The sequence below is a fragment of the Astatotilapia calliptera genome, chromosome 9, assembly GCF_900246225.1.
Source record: "Astatotilapia calliptera chromosome 9, fAstCal1.2, whole genome shotgun sequence".
Classification (NCBI taxonomy): domain Eukaryota; kingdom Metazoa; phylum Chordata; class Actinopteri; order Cichliformes; family Cichlidae; genus Astatotilapia; species Astatotilapia calliptera.
The window spans coordinates 29,399,106-29,418,257 of record NC_039310.1 but is presented as its reverse complement, the minus strand read 5'-3'; the positions used below and the strand labels follow the sequence as shown (position 1 = coordinate 29,418,257).

At 40.8% G+C, this 19,152-nt stretch overlaps 1 protein-coding gene across 2 annotated transcripts in view; it reads right to left on the bottom strand.

The window, feature by feature from the left end:
• Positions 1 to 4,562: 4,562 nt before the first annotated feature.
• The window catches only part of LOC113029447 (NLR family CARD domain-containing protein 3-like), a 55,823-nt gene continuing 41,233 nt past the window's right edge, over positions 4,563 to 19,152 (bottom strand). Inside the window, exons 1-17 of one of the 2 annotated variants that reach the window (XM_026180304.1) lie at positions 17,464 to 17,791; positions 16,752 to 16,856; positions 15,317 to 15,421; positions 14,958 to 15,077; positions 13,958 to 14,062; positions 13,621 to 13,740; positions 12,187 to 12,291; positions 11,851 to 11,970; positions 10,851 to 10,955; positions 10,514 to 10,633; positions 9,546 to 9,658; positions 7,646 to 9,437; positions 6,499 to 6,672; positions 6,007 to 6,186; positions 5,689 to 5,865; positions 5,318 to 5,491; positions 4,563 to 4,901 (exon numbers count right to left, since the gene is read on the bottom strand). In XM_026180304.1, the coding sequence (XP_026036089.1) occupies positions 4,877 to 4,901; positions 5,318 to 5,491; positions 5,689 to 5,865; positions 6,007 to 6,186; positions 6,499 to 6,672; positions 7,646 to 9,437; positions 9,546 to 9,658; positions 10,514 to 10,633; positions 10,851 to 10,955; positions 11,851 to 11,970; positions 12,187 to 12,291; positions 13,621 to 13,740; positions 13,958 to 14,062; positions 14,958 to 15,077; positions 15,317 to 15,421; positions 16,752 to 16,856; positions 17,464 to 17,546 (3,723 nt within the window). In that variant the 5' untranslated portion in view covers positions 17,547 to 17,791 and the 3' untranslated portion in view covers positions 4,563 to 4,876. Of the gene's footprint in view, positions 4,902 to 5,317; positions 5,492 to 5,688; positions 5,866 to 6,006; positions 6,187 to 6,498; positions 6,673 to 7,645; positions 9,438 to 9,545; positions 9,659 to 10,513; positions 10,634 to 10,850; positions 10,956 to 11,850; positions 11,971 to 12,186; positions 12,292 to 13,620; positions 13,741 to 13,957; positions 14,063 to 14,957; positions 15,078 to 15,316; positions 15,422 to 16,751; positions 16,857 to 17,463; positions 17,792 to 19,152 lie in introns of those variants that run through there. The other variant, XM_026180303.1, reaches the window with a different exon arrangement.

Sequence of the window (19,152 nt, the reverse complement as noted above, 5' to 3'; positions counted from 1 at the left end):
ACTTGTCTCAAAGAAAAACGTCCAGGGAAACGGTCAGAATCAGCACAGGCGTCCATATCAGTTTTATTGTTGACAAACTGAACGGTTTGTATTACAGTCTAGTCCAACTTAACTGAATGCAACCATCTGGTACAATTATAGCTATTTATGAAAACTATGCAGCCCATTCAGCAACTGAAGAATTTCAAAGTAAATTAAAACAAAATATAATTTTACATTAAATAAAAAAGTTTTAAACTTAATTAAAATAAAACATGTCTTAAATTAAAATAAGTAAACTGTCATGTTTATTGCTGCCAAAAACAATTAAACACATTTGGACAGTGTCAGGATTCTTGCTCAGAAAAAGGATCAACATGCTCTGAAGTCAGAGCACAAAAACCTTTTTTGTAACAAAATATCGATTTCTGCTGTCCCTGTATCGATACATTATTAGCAAACAAAATATCACGATACTACACAGTATCGATTTTTTCCCCCACCCTTACCATATAACTACTGTGTGTTTATTTAAAAGACATTTTACACATTTAATCACAGCCTTCAGTAACCATCTTTTTTAAATGTTGCTGATATCTGTGGCGCACACACACAGTCAGATTAGTCTTCTTACCTTGCAGGTTAACCCGTAATGATCACAGCTGTGATTCCATCAGAAGTGACTTCCAGGGTCGCCTTAAGTCTGTTTTTAAAAGAAAGTTAAGCAGCACAGAGCAGGCGATTAGGTCAGGAAGTCAGAGACCGCAACAGCATAAAGAATTTGATATATTTTCAAAATAAAAGATCATTTGAAGACTAAACGCTTGTTTCTGAAACACTTCCGCTGTGAAAGGTGGATCAAAACTTCACCAAAGAGAAGCAGCCGCTGTGTTTCAGGGTTAAGTTTACGCGCTCATTTTCCCTGCACGAATAGCAGGACTGTACTTATGATGGCCCCCTACAACCAGCAGGTAACTACTACTGTACATCAATAAAATGAATATATCTAAACTGGGACGTGTTTCAGTCTGGGTAAAAGTCAGCTAGAAAAAAGGGCCAACGGTCCAACTTTGAAGTTTGAGACATCAGAGCAGGTTACAGCCAATCTGGTGCAGTTTTCTAAAAATCGCACTCTTGGACTAAAACTGAATTTTCCAAACATAAATGCAGTTGTTTGGAGGCGTTATTACAGAAACTTTCCAGGTGTAACTCCCATTTCATGAAGTGTTACAGAAAAATATAGCCGACACAAACAGACCCAAGCTTTCAGTCACATCACATGATCTTTTTTTACAGGTGCTAAAATAAAAGGATCAAACACTCTGGACCAGCAAACAAAGGAAACACCCCAAACACTAAGACATTTAAGCTGTTTGTGGAGTGAAAATGCCAAAAGTTTGAACCTTTCACTTCACTTGGTGTGCGTTATTTTTATATATTACTGGTCAGCTGACCTCAAGAAGTTACGACAGAAGACACATTCAAAGCTGTTCATTTGCCTTTTTCGTTGAGTATGTGTTATACCTTTTCTGAAGGAGCTTTCCAAGGTGAAAAAGCTACAAATATTTAAAAAGACCCAAAAAACTTTAAAATACACATAACTTTGTGTAACAGGAATACAGATAATTAGCATTAATGGTCCCTGAATACTCAATGTAGGACTCTTTTAGTGGACTCTGGCCACACATTGGAAACCAATGAAATGTTACAGTCTTAACTGCGTTTGTGAAGTTTGTACTGAAATATGCATCAACACTAAATCAAGCATAAAACTCTTTTCGAGGCTAAAATGTGGCTTTTAAAGAGCCGGCCGTGTGTAATTACATTGCCACAGAGCTCACTCGTTGCAGGAGCCGAAACCTTTCAAATGTTATTTTAAACTCATCCTGTCATAACTGTACGTTTTATCTTACAGGAGGTGAAAATCATTCGAATATGAACTGAGTTTGCTGCATAACACTGAAAAGAGATGCAACGAGCTGTGTTATGAAGCGTTTTAGTTTTTCTTCTTTTTAATTGAAATGCAGTGAAATCGCAGGTTTGCTGTGTTAATTTTTTTGCATTTTTGTTCTTTGCTGTGGTGATTTCATTTTTTGCCTGCAACATTGCATTAAAGGGAAATGCCACTGATTCTTAGCGCTGCTGTTTTCTGTTCACATTTTTACCCTGGAAAGTGAGTGTGGATGAGTTTTTATACTGAAGGGGGTTTACAAGGTGCTTCATGTGTCACAGTTTTTTTATTTTGCAAGTTTTTAAAAACATTTCTTTAATAAAAAAAATTAATTGAGAGCAACAAGCAGACAAAAAGCCAACAAACGACAAATCTCATCTCAGTTGACATAAGCTAAATATTGCATCTTTCACAATAAAACGCTCCTGAGGTTCACGTTCTGTGAAATTATTTTTTATTCAAATGACAGGTGTAGTGTAAACATACATTTATGCTTTGCACTTAAATGCTGTAAAAACTACAAAGATAAATATAAAGTAGACATTTGGCTGCATTCACATAAAAAAGGTTGTTTCCCATTTTAAAAACAGCTTTTAACAGCCTGTTTACGGAGGCCTCGTGTGACACCTGGAGCTCGACTGGCTCATTCCTCCATCACCTCAGCAAACAGGACTAGCTGCCTCTGCTACTGGTCAAGCATCTTCTGATGCAAGCTGTGTTTCTAACTTTAGTCTGTAGCACCATGTTGGTGAAAGATGACAGGAGACGAGCTGTTGGCATCCCCACAGCAGGTGAAGCCAAAGTAGGCAGCTTTTGAAAAAAATTTTCTTCTTTCGGTTAGATGTTAATCAGGTAGAGTTCATAATATTTTCCTCCATCCAGCAGCTGCTCGTGACTGTTTGTGCACATTTTTACAGCAATAATAATGCATGTTATCAAAAATGGCTTTAAATCTAATGAAAACATATTTATCTTGCAGCCAAACCCAACTACAGCAACCAGATGTTCTTTCTTTACTGATGTTGGGTTCTTTAAACGTCCATGCACATTTTTCTGCTGTTTTCTATGTGTAGTCCCATTGGAGCACTATTAATCTGAATTTGATCGTCTAGAAAAATGTATATGTGGATGAGGGTTATTGAGTCTGGGCTGTGTCGTGTATTTTAACATTTTTATATTGAAGGCACAAACGAGCATCAAGAAACAAAGAGACACAAAACAGGTTGTCAGAGGTAATACAATAAAACAGTCAGTAGGTGACTGTGGTAACGGTTATTTAACATCAGTGAAAGACAAAACAACAACAATATCAACAAAAACGATGCATGTTTCCTCCCTTTTTTCCATCTGTAAGTCAAATTTTCAGGTTATTATCAAACTTGAAATTACAGTTCAGGTTGGGCTCAGACTCGAAACAATGAGAAAATTATAAACTGACAACAAAAACACTTTGAACTCTAACCATAAACTGAAATTATGACTTACTGATGTGGAAAACAAGTTTTTTCAGTGGCAGGAACAAGCTTCCACACACCCAGCTTTTGGCATTTATAACAGGTGGGCCCTGTTAAATACTGCAGCACTGTGAGCACATTTCTGCTACTACTACTGTTTTCTTTCTTATTATGTTTACATTTAACTCTTATTGCAAAAATAAATTTACTCTGGTGGGAGAGTGCAGATAATTTTTTGCTTTAACAGTAAAAAAACAGTGAAAGTGAAAGTACAGATGCAGTGGCCTGGGTTCAAGTCTGACCTGTGGCCGTTTGTTGTGTGTCTCTCTGCTTTCTGTCTGTCTTCACTATTCAATAAAGGCAAAAAATTTAAAAGTACAGATACTGGTGTTTCTGATAAACTGATACTGGTGTTTGTAAACATTGTGTATTGTAGTGCTCTGCAGAGTTCACAGCACCACAGGACAGTCCACCTTAACAGAGCTGAGACAGGTGACCTGGTTATGTCAGTTTTGAACCACGCTACATACAAGATGTGTGACGGGCTGATTTGGTATTTTAAGTTTATTTTAGTTTGTTATCCCAGCAAAGTCACCTGACATAAGATAAGATAAGATAACCTTTATTAGTCCCACGCGTGGGAAATTTGTTTAAAGTTAAAGGTTCTTTCAGATCAGATTTTTGTTTTTAAAAGGCCGCAGACCATGAAATAAGTAAACATTTATCAGCCATCATTATCACAGAGCTAAATGCAAACAACAGCAACAAACACGTTCTATAAAATCACATCTCTAATCATCGCATCATCTGTCTACTGTCACCCAGTCGTCCTGAGACCTGCAGCTGTTACTGGGCGGGATTTGAATGATGCCACCAATCAGGAAGAGAGTGAGTCACTAAGGCACCGGAGTTACTGGGCGGGATTTGTGCAGCTAATACTTTATTTATTGACAAATATAGTCATATATGTTGGTGGGAGATAGGCCAAGATAAACAGTGTTCGGGGACCCCGCCCCTCCCTGAGCCTGGTTCTGCTGGGGGTTTCTTCCTGTTAAAAGAAGGTTTTTCTTCCCACTGTCACCAAAGCGCTTGCTCATAGGGGGTCATATGATTGTTGGGGTTTTTCTCTGTTCTCTTTGTATTATTGTAGGGTCTTTACCTTACAATATAAAACACCATGAGGCAACTGTTGTTGCGATTTGGTGTTATATAAATAAAATTGATTTGAATATTCTTTTGAAGAAATGTACAAACGGTGGATTTGATCCCAGACTGGATTTCCAAAGAGGGTTAACGGAGGAGCTTTAGAAAGGATCCCAGTGTATCGCAGCCTGTGTAGAAGGTTTGGTTTCTGAAAACGGTGCAGTCCACTCTGCAGCGCTGACAATCATCTACACTTCCTCTCACTCTTCTGTCAGTCGCTGCTGGATGAATGTCTACGTCCCAACAATATGGCCACAATCAGAGCGTCTCTGCACACGAGGACATACGTTCACTTACGCATCGGTGACTCCCACCTGAAAAGAGAAACAATTGAGGTGATAAGTTAGTGTTTACAGAGACTCACGCAGTCAGCTGTCAGTCACTGATGCAGCACATGAGCAGCATAGCAGCTTCCTCAGCGCTCATGTTTCCTTAAGCATGCTGAGTTCAAAGACTTGCATGCTTGTATTACAGAGGGGTTGCTACCTTACAACATAAAATGCCTTGAGGCGACTGATGTTATGATTTGATGCGACATAAATAAATTTGAATTCAATGGATTCAAGTCTTTTTTTCTCAGCAGATTTCACTCAAGACAAATTTAATGTTGAATATTTAGAAAAGTGCCCTGAAGACCATAGAATCTATAAAGGGGAGATCATGAGGAGGGGACTTCTATGACAGGCTGATTGGTGAGGCTGAAGCAGATTAATAACAACCTCCTACTGACCTGAACGTCTCCAGTCTGTAGTCTGGATTCTTCTGAAGATCAATCAGTGCTGTCACGTCATAATTCTTCAAGTAGTTGTTGCTCATGTCCAGCTCTCTCAAATGGGAGGGGTTCGACTTCAACGCTAAGACCAGAGGATGGCAGCTGTACCTCGTCAATCTGCATTCCCACAGTCTGAATAAAAAATAAAACAGGTTTAGAAAAACAAACTCCCACTTCACAAAGTTAGGTGTTTGATAATAATGTGTTCAGAGAAGAAGAAAATTTAACATAGAGAAGTTTAGAAAACTGCAACGCAAAAACAAAATAATAAAGGCAAATAGATGCAGTGATTCAAACTGAGGAAGTGGAAAAGAAAAATGTTGACTGACTTTAGAATCTCCAGCCTACAGTCTGGACTGCCCAGAAAATCACACAGGTAGTCCACACCATCATCCTTCAGCTTGTTGTTTCCAGACAGGTCCAGCTCCCTCAGATATGAGGGGTTGGACTTGAGAGCAGAGACCAGAAAACTACAACTGTAGGATGACAATCTGCAGATCCTCAACCTAAATGAAAAATAAAGATCACCTAAATAACATATTTTACAATCAAATCGTATTTTAGGTTTTAAGTGTGTTAACATTTCCTAATCCTGCAAACCGCCATCAACTGAAAAGCAGGAAACCAGAATAAAAGAAAACTCTGACCTCAGAGCCTCCAGTCGACAATCTGGACTCTCCAGAAAAACACAAAGCAGCTCCACTCCTGAATCGTGCAGCTTATTGTCACTCAGGTCAAGCTCTCTCAGATGGGAGGGACATTGGTTGGACATGAGCGCACGGACCAGAGAATCACAGCTGGTCTCTGACAACCTGCATGAACTCAAACTGGACACAGAACAAAACAGTTTAAACTCCTAGTTGAGAACATTTAGTGTTCACAATCTCAAACCTTTTATTAAACAGGCCTGAGAGTCAAACTATGTTATTGATGAGCTTGGATTTGGATTTGGCTCGATCTTCAGCAGGAAAAGACGAGTTCAGACTCTTTGTAGATTCAAATACGCATCTATAGTCATTAGCGTTAGTCATAAACATATTGAGATATTAGATATTAAATTATATGTTTGTGAAAATCTGATCACTGAACACTTGGGGGAAGAATTATTATTATTTTTTGAATTTAAAGTATGAACTGACTTCAGAAACTCTAGTTTACAGTTTTGACTTTTGAGTCCACCAGTCAGCAGCTCCATTCCTGGGTCTTTCAGGTAGTTTCCACTCAGGTCCAGATGTACCAGGTGGGAGGGTCTGGACTTCAGGGCTGAGGCCACGACTTCACAGTGAGTATCTGAGAGCTCACAGCCAGGGAGTCTGTCACACACATTAATACACATACAACAAAATGTGTTACAATACATTTATAGACCCCATACAGTCCGCAGTCTGCTACACTCCCACATCAGATTCCCCAAAGATATCGAGAGGCCATCTTTTCCAGGAAAATGTTATTGTCCACTGCATTTAATGTGACTTTGGGCTTCTTCAAATTCATGGGCTGCATCCTCCTGAGGCCGCATTTGTTGGCCGATTGCGTCACAGCGATGTGACAAAGGCTGTCTAAAGTCGTAGACTCCGACAAATGAGGCCGACAAATCCGTCCTCCTTTTCCCCAGATTTGAAGGATGGGTTGGGTGTATCCTTTGTGGCCCACCATATCCCAGAATTCATAGTGCGGCCCAGCCAATTCCAATTTCCAACAATGGCAGCTGTTACTAAGTTTTATTATTAGTCTTTCTGGGTCACAAAATAAACTTTTAAGATATTTTCAGGTGAGAATGTCGCTGTGTAAACTTCTAATATCTGCTCAGTTTTTTAAGATATCACATATTTGTAAAAGTGCTCCGACGTTTTCTGAGACATCTGTTACCCACCAGCTAGCCGGGGTTCAAGGCTCACTAGAGCTGGCGAGAACAGCAAACTCGTTTTCAAACCCAGCGTGGTCTTTCGCTACTCAGGTTAAACATAAGTTACTTAGATAATTTAAAAATGTTATTGTTTGGCTTTTTTCAGTGTTTTATTAGTTCGTAAGTTAATTGGTTTGGCTGAGATTAAAGTTCGCTCACTTCTGGCCTACCCGGCCTTCGAAGGACCTGGCCCACGTAGACTGCAAAGGCCGGGTCCTCAGGAGGATGCAGCCCATGAATTTGGACACGGCTTTTGTCTACTTTTTATGGAGTTGAACTTACTGAACATACTCCCGTTAGTTTCATATCGGTACCAAATGATACACTGGTAGAGTCAAATACTACGTTTGACTCCAAAAGAAATTTCCACCTGGACTTACCGAGCCTTTCTGCAGTTTCTCACAGCTGGGATCAATCTCAGTCGTCCCTCCAGTGATGTCTTGTACCTCTTCAAGTCAAGCTCCTCCAGAACCTCCTCTGACATCTGCAGCATGTAGGCCAGAGCTGAGCAGTGGATCTCAGAGAGCTCCTTCTCTGATCTGTTTTCTGACCTCAGGAACTCTTGGATCTCCTGAGATACCGAGAGGTCATTCATCTCTATCAGGCAGTGGAAGATGTTGATGCTTCTGTCGGGGGCGATTTTTGTTTTCTTCTCCTTGAGGCTGTTAACGGTTCTCTGGATGATTTCTGGAGTGATCTCTGCCTTGCCCAGCAGACTTCCTAAGATTTTCTGGTTGGATTCCAGAGTGAGGCCATGAAGGAAACGAACAAACAGATCAAAGTGGCCATTTTTACTTTTGAGGGACTTGTCCATGACTCTGCTCAGAAAGACATCCAGAGATGTGTCACTGTTTGTGTTGTCCCACTTTGTCCCCGGGAATTGCTTCAACACCTCTATGTCCTTGTTAGTGTAACAGTGAAACATGTAGACGGCAGCCAGAAACTCCTGAATGCTCAGATGAACAAAGCAGTAGACTGGTTCCTTGAAGATCACACACTCTTTTTTGAAGATTACTGCACAAACCCCTGAATACACCAAGGCCTCATTGGGATCCAGACCACACTCCTCCAGGTCTTCTTGGTAGAACATGATGCTTCCTTTCTCCAAATGTTCGTATGCCAGCCTTCCCAGCTTCAGAAGAACCTCCCGATCAGCCTCTGCTACCTCCTGTGCCATCTCTTGTCCCTCATGATATTTGTGCTTCTTTCTCTTCATCTGAACAAGAAGGAAGTGTGAGTACATATCCGTCAGGGTCTTGGGCAGCTCTTCCCTCTGCTCTGTAGTCAACATGTCTTCAAGGACTGTAGCGGTGATCCAGCAGAAGACTGGGATTCTACACATGATGTGGAGGCTCCTAGATGACTTGATGTGGGAGATGACTCTACTGGACCGTTCTTCATCACTCAGTCTCTTCCTGAAGTACTCCTCCTTCTGCTCATCCGTGAATCCACGTACTTCTGTGACCCTGTCGACATATCTAGAAGGGATCAGATTGGCTGCTGCAGGTCTGGAAGTTATCCAGATGAGAGCCGAGCGAAGCAGACTCCCCTCGATGAGGTTTGTCAGCAGCTCACAGACTGATGACTTCTGTGTGACATCTGATATGATCTTTGTTATGGTGAAATCCAGTGAAAGTCTGCTTTCATCCAGGCCATCAAAGATGAGCAAAAGTTTACAGAGATCCAGGTTCTCCGCTGTGACCTTCTCTAATGTTGGATGGAAAACGTGGAGCAGCTCCAGAAGACTGTACTGCTCATCTCGTATCAGGTTCAGCTCTCTGAATGAGAGCAGAACCACCACATTAATGTCTTGGTTTTCCAAGCCCTCTGCCCAGTCCAGAGTGAACTTCTGAACCGAGAAGGTCTTCCCAACTCCAGCGATGCCATTTGTCAGAACGACTCGGATATCTGTTTGTTGGTCAGGTAAGGCTTTAAAGATCTCATGGCACTTGATTGGAGTGTCCTGGTCGGTGTTCTTGGAAGGTGTCTCAAGCTGCCTCACCTCATGCTGCGTGTTCACATCTTCAGGCTGCCCCTCCGTGATGTAGAGCTCAGTGTAGATCCTGTTGAGGAGGGTTCCTTCGGTTTCATGAGTTCCTTCAGTCACACGTTCACATTTCCTCTTCAGTATGAGCTTATGATGATCTAAAACCTCCTGCAAACCACCATCAACTGAAAAGAAGGAAAACACAATATAAGAAAACTCTTAAATGTCTGAACAAGAAGATAAACTCCAGTTTTCAGAAATGAAGCTACCAGCAAATAGATGTTCAGTCTTACTTGGTATCAAGCTGCTCGGACTGGCTGTCTGGACTCCAGCTGTGGTTCCTGAGTGGTGCCAGGAGGGCAGCTTTGATGAAGCAGACCAGTCCCTGCATGAAGTGAAGCACTGTCTGCAGAAGTGTCATAAATATCAAAGTTTAATAACATGCTGGCTTACAGAAAAATATCATTATTGAATCATATTTAAATACAACACCTCTGTTTTATTTCTGCTTTAACAGAATCACACATGTAAATGAGGTAATGATTAGTAAAGTCATCCATGTGCCCTAATGCTAATACCCTCACCGACAGCTTTATGTTATTGGTTTTGATTTGGCAGGATTATTGAAAGAAAATCAAAACTATTGTACAGTCTGACCAATCACTGACGCTATGGTCCCTGCTACAGAGCAGAGGAACCCTCTGGCTTTTTATCAGTGCACCGGAGCACAGCTGCAATAGTGCATCTGTGCATGGGTAACTTCCACATCTGTTAAAGCACCATTAATGCTGGATAGTAGCTTTTAGGACAATATATGCTGCAGCTGAGACAATAAGTTTTTAAAAAGGCCAAACTACAGTTTGTATACCGACAGGACGACTAAGCTTTAGCAAAAGACTAGTAGACCAAACTAAAAAGTCAGAATGTATCAGGAGAAAAGTTACATTCAGGCCTTTATGTCTTGGAGACATAAGTGAATTGCATCCTGCTTTGTGTATACGATAACAATGAAAATAATGTTTTCACAGGACCTTTGAAAATCTAAGTGCACCCTTACTGCTTCCATAGCGATTAGGAGGGTACGTATCATCCAGGGGCTTCCAAACAAATGCCCTTCATTGAATAATCAAATGTGAACATCTCTATAAAAGTAAAAGCTTAGACAGTTTGCTAATACGATTGGACAATGGACAAATAAATGTCAACAGCTCTGTGTTGTAATTAACATTAACAACTATTTAGAGAAGAAGCGGTCTCTTACTCTGTGTGTGAGGGTCCGGGTTGATTCCTTAAGTCTGGAGGGGCATCTCTGGATATGTCACTCTTCATAGACAGCCAGTCGGATACTGAAGATGCCACTCTGTGTCTGTGCTGCCCACCTCTGGAAACACAAAGATAATAAACTGGAACCTTCCTGTTTTTTATATTAGATGCACAAAGAACTGCAAGAACTCCTTTATTCATGAGTTTATGTTGATGCTCGTTAAACAAGTTCATCACTGAAGCTTTGCTGTGTTCATAGGAATGCATTCTTAGTTTTCTTCCTGCTTCAACATGAGTCACCTTCACTTCTGTTTACAGCACAAACTGAGTCTTACTCTGTGTGTGAGGGTCCAGGTTGATTCCTTAAGTCTGGAGGGGCTTCTATGGAAATGTCACTCATCATGGACAACCAGTCGGATCCTGGAGACGCCGCTCTCTGTCTGTGCACGAATGTAGAATAAATCACAAATTGCTCTTATTGTGTCAGAATCAGATTAAGTGGACTAAAGTTCAGGATTTCTTTAGTAAAACCTGAATGTTCCCATGCATCATGATACTAAAACCTCACAGCTGCATATGTAGTGCTGTGCTTTATAAAGAATGGAGTTAAAATATATCAACAGATAACTTGGGATACACACCTCTGTTTTCTTTTTTCCAGTGTTAATTGTAGATTAGCATTTTAAACTGTGGAAGTCAAAACACTTTTACCTAAACTGCTGTAAAACTGTGTAAAATGGAGATCAGCTCAATCCTCTTTACATCACAGTACAAAGACAACATCCTCAAACTGGTAAATAACTCCTCATTTTGAATTTTATCTCAGTTTGGGCGCTGACCAGATGTGTCTGCAGCCACGTGAACAGAAAAACAGGAGAAAGAAAGTTTTTATTTCGAGTGAGTATCTGATTAAACGTATGTGTAGTTTCTCAGTCATCCAGGTCATGGTAGTTTAGCAACATGTTCTCACTCCCAAAGCATAACATTTTACGCTAGCTGACAAATCGTCTGTATATTACACTTTGGCCACCCAACATGTCCCTATGTTACAAGTTCAGAAAAATGTGGAAACAATATAACCATTTAGAATGAATCCACACATGTACGTTTATTCTACCTAAATCGCTTTGGAAAATACTACCTAACACGATTAAGGTCATGGTTAGGGCTGGAATACACGACTGTGTTATACCTTATAAACCCAGTTTTTAAATCAATAAGTAGTTTCCTAGAATAGAGCGATATATGTGATCTAATAGTTCTGCTTAAGAAAGCGTTGTTCTTCGGTCTGAAAGTTAACCATCAGGTCTGTTCTCAGAAGAAGCGGTCTCTTACTTTGTGTGTGAGGGTCCGGGTTGATTCCTTAAGTCTGGAGGGGCATCTCTGGATATGTCACTCTTCATAGACAGCCAGTCGGATACTGAAGATGCCACTCTGTGTCTGTGCTGCCCACCTCTGGAAACACAAAGATAATAAACTGGAACCTTCCTGTTTTTATATTAGATGCACACAGAACTGCAAGAACTCCTTTATTCATGAGTTTATGTTGATGCTCGTTAAACAAGTTCATCACTGAAGCTTTGCTGTGTTCATAGGAATGCATTCTAAGTTTTCTTCCTGCTTCAGCATGAGTCACCTTCACCTCTGTTTACAGCACAAACTGAGTCTTACTCTGTGTGTGAGGGTCCAGGTTGATTCCTTAAGTCTGGAGGGGCTTCTATGGAAATGTCACTCATCATGGACAAACAGTCGGATCCTGGAGACGCCACTCTCTGTCTGTGCACGAATGTAGAATAAATCACAAATTGCTCTTATTGTGTCAGAATCAGATTAAAAAGACTAAAGCAGCGGTCCCCAACCCCCGGGCCAGGGACCGGTACCAGTCCGTGAGTCATTTGGTCTCGGGCTGCGAGAGTTGAGGCTCGGGTGTGAAATTTATGGTTTTCAGTGTTTTTATCGCCATTTGTTATCATTTTTATGGGTTACTTGGTTTCCCTGGGTCTTTTCCTGTGTCTTATGAAAAAATCTTCGTTTTTTTTGGTACCAGTACTGGTTTCATTTTGTTGTATTTATCCGTGACACCTTAAAGGCCGGTCCGTGAAAATATGTCGGACATAAACATGCCTGACTGCACAGGTCACAGAGAGATCATTTTTAAGACAGGTAGGATCTCAGCCACGATAACAAAAATATTTCTGTAACTCCAATAAAATGTTCTAGCCTATGCAATAAAATACAGGGATCCATAGTGTCAAAGGCAGCCTTAGATCATTAAAGTAATAAAAGTAAAGTGTGATCATTGTCTGCATTCACCAACAGATCGTTTACCACTTTGATTAAGGCCGTTTCTGTGGAGTGATTTGGTCTAAAAACAGACTGAAATGGCTCAAACAGATTGTTTGTTGACAGATGCTCAGCAGGCTGCTTAAAAACAACTTTTTCAAAGACCTTAGGCAAAAAAAAGGTGTGAGGTGGGTCTATAGCTCGCACCAACAGCTCTAAAACTGTGTCAAATATAAATCAGCTCAATCCCCTTTACACTACAGTACAAGGACAACATCCTCAAACCAGTAAATAACTCCTCATTTTGAATTTTATCTCAGTTTGGGCGCTGACCAGATGTGTCTGCAGCCACGTGAACAGAAAAACAGGAGAAAGAAAGTTTTTATTTCGAGTGAGTATCTGATTGAACGTATGTGTAGTTTCTCAGTCATCCAGGTCATAGTAGTTTAGGAGCTTGAAGAGAAGGCAACAGGACTTCTTTACGTTTTTTTATGGAGATGTTTCACCTCTGATCCAAGAGGCTTCTTCAGTTCTGCAGCATATGCAGTTTTTTAAGGGTTTATAAGGTGTAAAGTATCAGGTCTAATACAGATCCCAGAAAACCTCCAGTGTGTGTGTGAGGAAAACTCCTCATTTACATGAACAAATGTAATCTATCAGACAGATATAACTCAAATATAATATAAATATATATCTAATATAATCAATAAAAAGTTTCCTGGAATAGAGAGATATATGTGAACTAATAGTTCTGCTTTAAAAAACATTCTTCGCTCTGAAAGCTGACCATCAGGTCTGTTCTCAGAAGAAGTGGTCTCTTACTCTGTGTGTGAGGGTCCGGGTTGATTGCTGAAGTTTAGAGGGTCTTTCCTGGAGGAGTCACTCTTCATAGACAAACAGTCGGATCCTGGAGACTCTGCTCTGTGTCTGTGCTGCCCACCTCTGGAAACACAAAGATAATAAACTGGAACCTTCCTGTTTTTTATATTAGATGCACAAAGAACTGCAAGAACTCCTTTATTCATGAGTTTATGTTGATGCTCGTTAAACAAGTTCATCACTGAAGCTTTGCTGTGTTCATAGGAATGCATTCTTAGTTTTCTTCCTGCTTCAACATGAGTCACCTTCACCTCTGTTTACAGCACAAACTGAGTCTTACTCTGTGTGTGAGGGTCCAGGTTGATTCCTTAAGTCTGGAGGGGCTTCTATGGAAATGTCACTCATCATGGACAAACAGTCGGATCCTGGAGACGCCACTCTCTGTCTGTGCACGAATGTAGAATAAATCACAAATTGCTCTTATTGTGTCAGAATCAGATTAAGTGGACTAAAGTTCAGGATTTCTTTAGTAAAACCTGAATGTTCCCATGCATCATGATACTAAAACCTCACAGCTGCATATGTAGTGCTGTGCTTTATAAAGAATGGAGTTAAAATATATCAACAGATAACTTGGGATACACACCTCTGTTTTCTTTTTTCCAGTGTTAATTGTAGATTAGCATTTTAAACTGTGGAAGTCAAAACACTTTTACCTAAACTGCTGTAAAACTGTGTAAAATGGAGATCAGCTCAATCCTCTTTACATCACAGTACAAAGACAACATCCTCAAACTGGTAAATAACTCCTCATTTTGAATTTTATCTCAGTTTGGGCGCTGACCAGATGTGTCTGCAGCCACGTGAACAGAAAAACAGGAGAAAGAAAGTTTTTATTTCGAGTGAGTATCTGATTAAACGTATGTGTAGTTTCTCAGTCATCCAGGTCATGGTAGTTTAGCAACATGTTCTCACTCCCAAAGCATAACATTTTACGCTAGCTGACAAATCGTCTGTATATTACACTTTGGCCACCCAACATGTCCCTATGTTACAAGTTCAGAAAAATGTGGAAACAATATAACCATTTAGAATGAATCCACACATGTACGTTTATTCTACCTAAATCGCTTTGGAAAATACTACCTAACACGATTAAGGTCATGGTTAGGGCTGGAATACACGACTGTGTTATACCTTATAAACCCAGTTTTTAAATCAATAAGTAGTTTCCTAGAATAGAGCGATATATGTGATCTAATAGTTCTGCTTAAGAAAGCGTTGTTCTTCGGTCTGAAAGTTAACCATCAGGTCTGTTCTCAGAAGAAGCGGTCTCTTACTTTGTGTGTGAGGGTCCGGGTTGATTCCTTAAGTCTGGAGGGGCATCTCTGGATATGTCACTCTTCATAGACAGCCAGTCGGATACTGAAGATGCCACTCTGTGTCTGTGCTGCCCACCTCTGGAAACACAAAGATAATAAACTGGAACCTTCCTGTTTTTATATTAGATGCACACAGAACTGCAAGAACTCCTTTATTCATGAGTTTATGTTGATGCTCGTTAAACAAGTTTCTCTTTTCAGTCCATTAAACGTCATCACTGAAGCTTTGCTGTGTTCATAGGAATGCATTCTAAGTTTTCTTCCTGCTTCAGCATGAGTCACCTTCACCTCTGTTTACAGCACAAACTGAGTCTTACTCTGTGTGTGAGGGTCTGGGTTGATTCCTTAAGTCTGGAGGGGCTTCTATGGAAATGTCACTCATCATGGACAACCAGTCGGATCCTGGAGACGCCGCTCTCTGTCTGTGCACGAATGTAGAATAAATCACAAATTGCTCTTATTGTGTCAGAATCAGATTAAAAGGACTAAAGCAGCGGTCCCCAACCCCCGGGCCAGGGACCGGTACCAGTCCGTGAGTCATTTGGTCTCGGGCTGCGAGAGTTGAGGCTCGGGTGTGAAATTTATGGTTTTCAGTGTTTTTATCGCCATTTGTTATCATTTTTATGGGTTACTTGGTTTCCCTGGGTCTTTTCCTGTGTCTTATGAAAAAATCTTCGTTTTTTTTGGTACCAGTACTGGTTTCATTTTGTTGTATTTATCCGTGACACCTTAAAGGCCGGTCCGTGAAAATATTGTCGGACATAAACATGCCTGACTGCACAGGTCACAGAGAGATCATTTTTAAGACAGGTAGGATCTCAGCCACGATAACAAAAATATTTCTGTAACTCCAATAAAATGTTCTAGCCTATGCAATAAAATACAGGGATCCATAGTGTCAAAGGCAGCCTTAGATCATTAAAGTAATAAAAGTAAAGTGTGATCATTGTCTGCATTCACCAACAAATCGTTTACCACTTTGATTAAGGCCGTTTCTGTGGAGTGATTTGGTCTAAAAACAGACTGAAATGGCTCAAACAGATTGTTTGTTGACAGATGCTCAGCAGGCTGCTTAAAAACAACTTTTTCAAAGACCTTAGGCAAAAAAAAGGTGTGAGGTGGGTCTATAGCTCACACCAACAGCTCTAAAACTGTGTCAAATATAAATCAGCTCAATCCCCTTTACACTACAGTACAAGGACAACATCCTCAAACCAGTAAATAACTCCTCATTTTGAATTTTATCTCAGTTTGGGCGCTGACCAGATGTGTCTGCAGCCACGTGAACAGAAAAACAGGAGAAAGAAAGTTTTTATTTCGAGTGAGTATCTGATTGAACGTATGTGTAGTTTCTCAGTCATCCAGGTCATGGTAGTTTAGGAGCTTGAAGAGAAGGCAACAGGACTTCTTTACGTTTTTTTATGGAGATGTTTCACCTCTGATCCAAGAGGCTTCTTCAGTTCTGCAGCATATGCAGTTTTTTAAGGGTTTATAAGGTGTAAAGTATCAGGTCTAATACAGATCCCAGAAAACCTCCAGTGTGTGTGTGAGGAAAACTCCTCATTTACATGAACAAATGTAATCTATCAGACAGATATAACTCAAATATAATATAAATATATATCTAATATAATCAATAAAAAGTTTCCTGGAATAGAGAGATATATGTGAACTAATAGTTCTGCTTTAAAAAACATTCTTCGCTCTGAAAGCTGACCATCAGGTCTGTTCTCAGAAGAAGTGGTCTCTTACTCTGTGTGTGAGGGTCCGGGTTTATTACTGAAGTTTAGAGGGTCTTTCCTGGAGGAGTCACTCTTCATGGAGAAATAATCGGATCCTGGAGACGCCGCTCTCTGTCTGTGCACAAATGTAGAATAAATCACAAATTGTAAAATGTACATTTAAAAAAGTGGAATGACTTACAAATCTCTCTCATTTTCTTTTTAAATTCATAGTAGAACACAGTAGAAGGATAAACATGGCCCTGTGGCAACTTTAGAGTCACGTTGCTGCTGTCAAATGAAGAATTAGCTCTTTTTTTTTTTTTACAGATTGTAGCTTTCTTCAGTTTAAACATCTGATGTGTTTTATATAATTTGTTGTGAACAGTCGGTGATCTATGGAGGGCCTCGAGTGTCAGTCAAAGAATTTAATTTTAATCTGTCTACAACCTAAAGTGATTTCCACGTCTCCTCGTCACGCTACTTGGACCTGAGTTAAAGGGATGCAACCAGAATGTTTTTCATACTTGTGGCCATATGGGGGCAACTAAAAATATTGGGGTGGCACACTTAACACAGAATTTCCAGTTTTAATATGCTGTCAAATTTAGGTTAATTGAAAAATATGGCAAAAAAGAGGCAGAAAATAATTTTGTGCAAAGTTAATTTCCTGCTGTTGAAGTCGACGTCAATGCCCCTCCCGGGTGCAGCAGCATGAGCATTGGGCGAAAACCGGGTCTTACTTTAGATCCCAGGCTCCGGGTCTGGGGTGGTTTCTCTTCAGAGGCCGGCAGCTTCGGTCCTCTTCTTCCGCCAAATCACTCATGTTCCCTCAGTCTGAGAGTGAAAGACGGACACGTGTCAGGTTCGGGAGTGAAACAGCTTTTTGAATCCTCCGCCTGATGAAAAGCTCCGTCTTTGCTTCCCTGCTTCACCCACGGAGACACCCTGACAGCAGAATAACGATCATTATGCTGAGATCACCCTGCTTCGCTCCTTCTGCTCCTCTGTCGGCTCCAAAATGGAGTCCAGCACTTTCACTTTCACTTCTCCCCCCGTGGAGCTGCTCCTCCTCTCTCCAGTTTCTGGAAATGACTGCATCTGCCAATTTAATACCTCAAACACGAATATTTAATAACAATCCTCCAAAATCGGACTAATAACATGAAACATGAGGAGGGACTCTCAGCTTAGCAGTGGTTTAGGGAAACTCAGAGCACAGTGTGAGCAGTGAGGGGGGTTGATTTAAACATGGTGTAGTTATTAATGCAATCTGAGGTGATGGAGATGTTGATCTGGTATCGTTTTGTTCTGTGGGCAGCAGCTCTGACATCTGCAGGTGGCTGCTGCTTTAACTACGGACCCGTTGATCTGCCACCATCAGCACCATCGAAACCTCACACTGGACTCCAGGCACCTTGGCTTCTCCTTTCCTCTTCCAGGCTCCAGATAAGGGGTGTCAAACATAAGGCCCAGGGGCCAGAATCAGCCTGGTAAAGACCCCGGTAGAGCCCAGTGGACAGCTTTGGAAAATGTGAAGGATGGTGTAAAGTTCTGGAGTTTCAAATGTAGTATATAAGCTTATTTTAACACTTCCCCCATGGCCATGCTTACTACACATAGTAATTTAGTAGCAGATAAACAATAAAATGACATAAAAGTTCCATTTTTTCACTTTCTACTAAAGAAATTTCAGTTTAAAATAAGTTAAAACAAATAATAACAAACCCTTGTTAACAAATACTTCCTGTTTTATAACTACAGTACTATACTTAGAGTCCGAGCACCAGATTTTTATTCTATTTTAAACATGTATTTCTTACAGTTTAATCCCAAAGAGTCGTGCTGACAGATTTGTTCACCGCGCAGAGAAACTGATGCGTGCTGCTGAGACTGGACATCTTATGTTAAGATAAAGACTCACAGAAAGAAGAGTTTCACAGGTTGGCCTCACAGTGTTAGAAGTTTGACATCCCTGCACTCGGAGCTTCGTCTTACTAATGATACGCAAAATTCACTTTCATCTGAAGACAGGACTTTGGACCTCCGAGCAATAGTTGAGGTCTTGGCTCATGAGCGGTTTGACATCAGGACTGCGACAGCTGTGCATGGTGGCGATGTCGTCCTCAGTCCACTCCATCTGAAGCTCTCCAAAGTCTTTGAGCTGTGAGGTGGGCAGAACGATCCGGACATCCACGGTATCGACAGAACACACAGTGGAATCGGCATCAGAGCCATACTTTGCTTCTGCCCTCTAAGTCCAGCATGTAGCCCCCTGAATTGTGTTAAATAAAGTAAAAACGTTCCTCAAACGTGCACTATTATTATCCTGCAGCACATTGAACCAACAGGAGCTGACCCAGCGGCTTCAAAGGCACATTTACATTCCAGCTCTGCAACAAACTAACAGGCGCTTTTTGCTGTGCCAAAGT